General features: G+C 41.5%; 1 protein-coding gene across 3 annotated transcripts in view; it reads left to right on the plus strand.

The window, feature by feature from the left end:
- Window positions 1-7,681, plus strand: part of Tmem87b (transmembrane protein 87B) — a 35,791-nt gene that overhangs the window by 2,473 nt on the left and 25,637 nt on the right. For 2 of the 3 annotated variants that reach the window (XM_021156092.2, XM_029472911.1), the window contains exons 2-4: window positions 2,647-2,707; window positions 3,777-3,871; window positions 5,585-5,716. In XM_021156092.2, coding sequence (XP_021011751.1) covers window positions 2,647-2,707; window positions 3,777-3,871; window positions 5,585-5,716 — 288 coding nt within the window. Of the gene's footprint in view, window positions 1-341; window positions 680-2,646; window positions 2,708-3,776; window positions 3,872-5,584; window positions 5,717-7,681 lie in introns of those variants that run through there. The other variant, XM_029472912.1, reaches the window with a different exon arrangement.

Raw genomic sequence — 7,681 nt, forward strand, 5'->3', positions numbered from 1 at the left:
TTTTTTTTTGGTTTTTCAGGACAGGGTTTCTCTGTGTAGCCCTGGCTGTCCTGGAGCTCACTTTGTAGACCAGGCTGGCCTTGAACCCAGAAATCCGCCTGCCTCTGCCTCCGGAGTGCTGGGATTAAAGGCGTGGGCCACCACGCCCGGCGGTATTTTCTTTGTAAGGAGTGGGACAGTAGCAGTGTGGGGACATCTTGGTGTGTTTGTTGAATGAGGTTCTGGAAGGTGGGGGACCATAGGCCTCTCCCACTAGACTTCAGCCTTAAACTCTAGGACTTTGAGGCTGAGACAGATCATGTCAGAAGTGAGCTGAGCTTGGACAGCATGTCTCTCTTCATCTTGGTACCTGTTACGTGACTTTCTCTCTGAGACCATTTCTAATAGCTCAGAGACAGATGAAAGTCCATGGAAGTCCAGCTCAGTGAACCAGTGAGTACATTGGGGTGACTTTTAAGAACAGGGTGTCCCTGGCATGGGTAAGAACCAAAAGCTATGCCCCTGATGTTCTGCCAACAGCTTGTAGGCAGCTACTCCACCACAGCAATTGTTGTCTTGGTTTGTAACTTCAGGAAGACCCTTGTCAGCCATGTAAGCTTCTTAAGCTTTAGGCTTCCCTCTTCCTCAGGAAGGAAACTTTGAAGCTAGCTCTTTTACAGCTCCTGCCATTTGGCTTCAGGTAAGGAAGCACTATGGTTCCTAGGCACAAAATTGCCAAGTCTCCTTTTAAGAGAAGCTGGAAGCAAAATGTTCATTATGTCACCTAACTCAGAATTTTTGATTTTGATTTTTATTATTTTTTATTATAATGCTTATCATGGCTTTTGGGTTTGAGTATACTCTGTGATCATCAGTAGTTAGTTTTAGGTACAAACAGCAGAGCGCCATTACAGGGGTTTTGGCAGAACTGCTAATTATTCTGGCTGCCATCTAAGGATAGATTGAAGGCTCAGGTCTGGAGGCAGAAGAACCAGTTCTACCATTGAGGTCAAAGCAGAATGTTGAGGGGCTGCAGTACAGCCATGTTGGTAGGTGTGGAGAGAGCTACGCGTGGGAAGATGTGCAGTAACTAGGCATGTGCTGGAGCTCGGGATGGAAGGGAAGCTTGGCTGACTGAAGGCTTCAGTGTAAGACTTGGTGGGAGCAGAGAGGAGTGTGCCTGCTACTGCAGTTAGTGTATGTAGTGTGCCCATTGAGCACATCCATGGGTGTATGCATATGGAGATCAGAGGAGGGACCTGAGCTGCTGATTTTATATTTCAGAAACTGCTGGGAAGGGGAAAGAGTGGCCTGTCCTGTTGGTGCTCTGTAATTCCTAGCTGCTCTTTCACTTAGCTTGGTTCCTTCCTGCAGGATTTTATTCTTGGGAAGAACTGACTTCAATCATAGTTAGTGTTGTGAACTGCAGTGGCTGCTAAAGACTGCATAGAGGAGGTTTGGGGTCACTGGGGAGCACACCCAGGGCCTGTAGTGTGCTAAACAGACTCTGTAGGAAGCGACATACTCCCAGCCAAGGAAGGAGATTTTGAGCTGGTTCTTGAGGTAAGGGGAAGCTAGGTAGGCGGAGGAAAAGCAAGAGAGGTGTTTGCAGCTTTCACATTGCCTGCTAAGGTCCTAGCAGCAGGAGTTTTGCAGATGTGAAGCATTGCTGGGAGGTGAGCAGGCTGTGACTGTGTGGGGTCTCCTGGATTTTAGACTGCTGTAAGTAGAGTGGTAAACAGTCATTCTGGTCTCTAGCTGCGTATGTATCAGAAGATGGCCCAGCCGGCCATCAGTGGAAAGAGATTGGTCTTGCAAACTTTATATGCCTAAGTACAGGGGAACACCAGGGCCAAGAAGTGGGGCGGGGGGAGGGGGAGAGAAGAGTGGGGGTGAGGGCATGGGGGACTTTTGGGATAGCATTGGAAATGTAAATGAAGAAAATACCTAATTAAAAAAAGGAAAACAAAACAAAACAAACAAACAAAAACCAAAGTCATTCTGGGGAGAGATGTTATTTATTGGAAGTACTTTCACTGTGATACCAAGAGAACAGCTTGGAATGTGCAGTTTGTGTTATGGCCAAGCAGCACTAACCGTAATGGTCAAACCCCTTCTGTCTTGTGTATCACCAAGCCCCAGCTGAGACTTTAGGAGGTCTTTGTATTCCAGACAAAGTTCACTGTGTGACCCAGACTAGCCTTGAATTCATGATCCTTAAAAGCAGGGCCACTACTGACCCTTACATCAACTAGTGAATAGACACAGTGATACATTTTTAAGCCAGAGATGTGATCAAGTTTATATTTTAAAGATTTTTATTTTTAATTTTGTACAGGGTAGGAAAGAATGTGTACGTGAATGCAGGCACTTGAGGAGGTCAGAAGTGGATATCGTCTAGAGCTGGAGTTCTAGGCTATGGGCACTGGGAACTGGACTCAGGTTCTCTACAAGGGCAGTAGGCATTCTTAACCACCCAGCCATCTCTCTAGCCCCATTTTTATGTTTTAAAATGTCTTGACTCAAAGACTAAATATGGGGCTTTACAATAAAATCATCTGCTCAGATAGTATCATAAGGACTAGAGTGCTGTATTTAGAAGATAAAACTATGTTTAAAAAAATAGAGAAAGTTTTAATTAAGATTTTCCTATATTTTTCACCTTAGAAATCAGGACCTTTGGTATTCAGGAAAACTATGTTTAACTCTACTGAGATCAAGTTTTCTGGTAAGTATGTTAATATTCAATTTTGATATATTATAAATAGATATATTAATTTAAACAAATGTAAGATACATTAAGCTAATTTTTTTTTAAAAAACTGGTTCTAACATTTTAGAATTTTGTTTCATTCAAGACTTAGTTATTTGCAAAAATTGTTTTGTTTTGTTTTGTTTTCTAAAATTCTGTCAGCCTTATCTGTGGGCTTGGTTTGGATTACCATCCTTTACAATGCTACTCAGTGATCCTTGCCTTCTGGTACTCATCATCCACCACGTTCGCTCTATAGAGATGCCCTTAAACATCTGAGACTGTTACAGAAAGAAAGTGTGGCTTCTCCGCCCCTTCCCTGACCTCTTGCTCTGGGGAAGCCAGCTGTAGTGGCATAAGACACTCCAACAAGAGCTTTCTCTGACTGTACCTAACCCCTTTCAGGCTTAATCATCCCTCCTAGAACTTAAAGCATTTGGTGGTGCTTTACGGTGTTCAAACTAAAGGTCAGACTGCTTGGTCTGTTTAACTGTATCTAGGCAGTCCTCCTTGGTCCGGCTCACACTTAGACAGGCTTCCTTGCATCTCTACTCTCCTCTTCACTTGACTAGCTACTGCTTTTTTTTTAGGTAACATGCCTTAGCCCTAGATCATGTCAGGTGCCCAGTGCCCCTTGACGCCCTGTTCTCTTAGACTTCTAAAAGCGCCCAGTTGTGGACTCCCCACAACAATTTAGTTCATAAAGAGGAACTGTTCTTGTTATCTACTGTGTCCTTTCATGGTACACAGCAGAGGATTCATTCAGTGTGTTTTGGATGTGTGAGTGAGTAAAAGCCGCCGCAGCTTAACAAGCCAGGATGCTTAGTTGATTCCAACATTGGACTTATATTTGAATAATATTGTAGGAAGTCCTGGGTAGCTGTTAAAATTTAATGAATGTATCTCATTTTGCAGTGATTTAGAGAAATTAGGTAATGTTTTACTCATGTTACTATTAAAACAGCCAGTTTCAGACAGCATTCTTAAAGCCTCAAGTTTATACTAGACTGTAATTAATGTACAATAAAACTCTTTGTCTGATTAGTGAAGTCGTTCAGTTGTTCTGGACCTGTGAAGTTTACCATAGAGTGGCATTTGAAGTATCATACCTGTCACAATGATTACCCTGATCTGGAGGAGGTAAGTGAAACAAGTCTTCGTGTGTACAAAGCTGTGAAGGAAAATTATAAATACAAAGACTTAATAGCACCAGCTGAGTAGGCTAGAAGTGGAGCTTATGGTTTTAGAAATGCTCTAAGTTGATTTTAGAACTTAGACAATAAATGAAAGTGTGTGCTTAAACTTTGTAATCTCCTTGTGAGGGATCTTTTTAAAAAGTTAGTAATGTTTAAATCAGGCTTGTGGGAGACACTGGTAAAGAGCTTTGCTAAGTCACCTTCATTTGAGAAGGAAATTGAGCATGGCCGTGGTGGCACACACCTTTAATCCCAGCACTTGGAAGGCAGAGGCAGGTGGATTTCTGAGTTCCAGGACAGCCAGGGATACACAGAGAAACCCTGTCTCAGAGAAAAAAAAAGAAAAGAAAAGAGAAGAGAAGGAAATTGAGATTTCACATCATTCAAACTGAGCAGCTGGGAACCCAGAACCTTACGAGGATGAGTAGACTTCATGAGTTCAAGTCAGTCTCCAAGGAGGGAAGAGTGGAGACATCTGAGGAAGAAAGAGTCTGTGCGGAGAATGGATGTGAGAGGCTCCCTCCTTATGGCCTCTGGCAAGGAGCTCTTTGAGGAGTCTCACGATTGCTTAGGAAGCTTCTCTGTTACATGCTTGACTTCTACCCTGAGTATTTTATCCTTTCCATTTTATTAGTACTGACTTTTCATTTAGAGCAAAGGTCCCTCAGTCTGACTATCTCTGCTGCTTCATGATCAGATTCCAAGTAGGTACGGCTAGCAGGCATTCCACACAATATTGAGTTGTCTTTGGTGAGGTTAACTTAAACAGTTGATAAAGGATGTATTTGTCGATCTCTCCACTGATGAGTTAACTGTGTTTTGTTGGTGCGTGGAACAGTATTTTTAGGGTTATGTAAATGTCCTGTTTTTTTCATCAAATATTTATTCATTTAATTTAGCAGCCTTTTATGAATCTTGCTTTATGAGTCAATTGTTATTATAATAACTGCCAAATGATGATTTTACTATTTTCAGTTTCCTTTTATATTTCTTAGCATTTTCCTTTTTGAATGAGCTGCCCTATTCTATCTTTTCTATAATTCTAGCCAATAGTATGAACACATTAATTTTCCTTTGTTTTATAGACTTATGACTTAATTTGTTGTTGTTGTTTTCATGTTTTTGTTTTTTCAAGATAGGTTTTCTGTGTAGCCTTAGCTGTCCTGGAACTGTCTCTATAGACCAGGCTGGTCTCAAACTTACAGAGATCCACTTGCCTCTGCCTCCCAAGTGCTGGGATTAAAAGAAAGAGCCACTATCCCCAGCTATTGTTTTTTTTTTTTAGTACAGAGTCTCTTCATGTCCCAGGCTGGTCTTGAACAGCAGCCATTTCTTGTGCTTTAAGCTCTGGGACTAACATTATACACCGCCATGCTCACCTGCAGTAGTATCTTAATCTCTTTCCTCACAGTAAGATCATACTTGTACAGATCGTGTGTGTGAACACACTGAAACAGCTACACTGGTATAGTCACCTCGATTATACTTAGAATCACAGTGAATATTTTTTTCTCTTTGGTATCTCATTTTACTGCATATTTTCAAATATTCCGAACTGAATTAATTCTTGGTATTCTTTAGATATGAAGTTTTATTTTAATCACCTAGGAAAAAAGATGTAGGAGTAAATTATAACTTAGAATGTTACCTTGAATAGGAGCTGTCCCAAAGACATGACCTTCATGCTGATCGAGATGTCTGTGCTTACTTCAAAAACATTGACTGTTGGACAACAAAAAGTGAAAACTTGGATTGCAGCAGTGACTCACAGGCATTTCCGTCATTAAATGTGAGTATCTGCCTGGTTAAAATCAATTATGTTAAAATCAGTTTATTTGTAGTGAATAATCAACCAAACTTGAATAATGTTTTGTCAGTATTTTCAGAAAGGGAAATGCTTGTCTTGGTTTTAGTTTTTGTATATGTGCATTAGGATATAAGAAATAACTTGGTATCCTGTTGCTTTTTATTCTTTTCTTTTTTTCTCCCCAGAGACAGCCTCATTATGTAGTCCTGACTGACCTAGAGCTCTATGTAGAAAGGCTGTCTTTAAACTCAGAGATACACCTCCTTCTGCCTCCAGACGGCTGGGGTTGAAGGTGTGCACCATCATGCCTCTGGTTTTTTTTCTCTTTTCAGCTTAATAAGAGGTTTTTATGATTGCTCTTTCCGATTTTATCTCTCATTTTCCCCACCATTCTCGGGTTTTTGCTCCCAGCATCCTGTCAAATGAGCTAACCTCTAGGTTGTGAAGGCAATGATCTGTTGCCCTTACCACAGGTCTGGCCTTTCACAGGCATTAACAACCTAAACACTCCGTCTCGTATGCATGTTCTTTCTTCCAGAAAGTGGTGTTTATACATGTTAGTAAAACAGTCATATCTGATATCCTGGCTGGGTAGAGAGTCAGCTTGACCCAGGCTAGAATTATCTAGGAAGAGGAACTTCAGCTGAGAAAATACCTCCACTGTACTGCCTTTGGCAAGTCTATGTGGCATTTTCTTTATAATAATTAATGTGGGAGGGCCCAGTTCTCCATGGGAACAGTGGCATAGGACCACTGGGCAGGTGGTGGTGGTTTGTATAAGAATGCAGGCTGAGGGCTAGAGAGATGGCTCAGCAGGTGAGAACACTGTCTGCTCTTCTGAAGGTCCTGAGTTCAAATTTCAGCAACCACATGGTGGCTCACAACCATCTGTAATGAGATCTGACGCCCTCTTCTGGTGTGTCTAAAGATAACTACAGTGTACTTACATATAATAAATAAATCTTTGGGCCCAAGTGAGCGGGGCCAGAGCAAGCAGAGGTCCTGAGTTCGATTCCCAGCAACCACATTATGGCTCACAACCATCTGTACAGCTACAGTGTACTTATTATACATAAAATAAAATAAATAAATCTTTAAAAAAAAAAGAATGCAGGCTGAGCAAGCCGAAAAGCAAGCCAGTAAGCAGTTTTCCCTCCATGGCTTCAACTTCCGTCTTGCCTCTGCATCCCTGCCCTGACTTCCCTTAGTGATAGGGATTTTGAGAGTTGTAAAAATCAAACTCTTTACTCCCCGGCTGCTTCTAGTCATGGCGTTTATCACACCAATAGAAGTCCTAACCAAGTCACATGGATAGGGAAGTTATGAATCATTGTAATTATCTTTTTCCTGAAAATTTTAAAATGAAAATCTTTAGTAAAATATAGAAGTTTTTAAAAATGTATATGGAAGCATAACACACACAGAGAAAATTACACATATGTGCCTCAGTGGTTTTCAGAAACTGCAGGCTTTGACCAAGTCCAGAATTTTAGCACCCAACGCCCTGTTTATTTTCTACACTTTCTCCACCAGCACCCACTCTCCAGCATTAGCCACACTATAAGGAAGCGTGTTCTAAGAGCCCTGTTAACTCATGTTCAGAGTACAGTGAGACCTGGTCTCTGATACTCAACTTTTTTTTTTTTTTGGTTTTTCGAGACAGGGTTTCTCAGTAGCCCTGGCTGTCCTGGAACTCACTTTGTAGACCAGTGAATTCTACAGTCCTGGCTGGCCTCGAACTCAGAAATCCACCTGCCTCTGCCTCCCAAGTCCTGGGATTAAAGGCGTGCACCACCACACCCGGTTGATACTCAACTTTAAACCTATTTTCTGCTAATGCTTTTATCTTAGTTATTATTATTATTTATTTATTTATTTTTTGGTTTTTTGAGACAGGGTTTCTCTGTATAGCCCTGGCTGTCCTGGAACTCACTTTGTAGACCAGGC

The sequence above is a fragment of the Mus caroli genome, chromosome 2 (genome assembly GCF_900094665.2).
Source record: "Mus caroli chromosome 2, CAROLI_EIJ_v1.1, whole genome shotgun sequence".
Taxonomy (NCBI): Eukaryota; Metazoa; Chordata; class Mammalia; order Rodentia; family Muridae; genus Mus; species Mus caroli.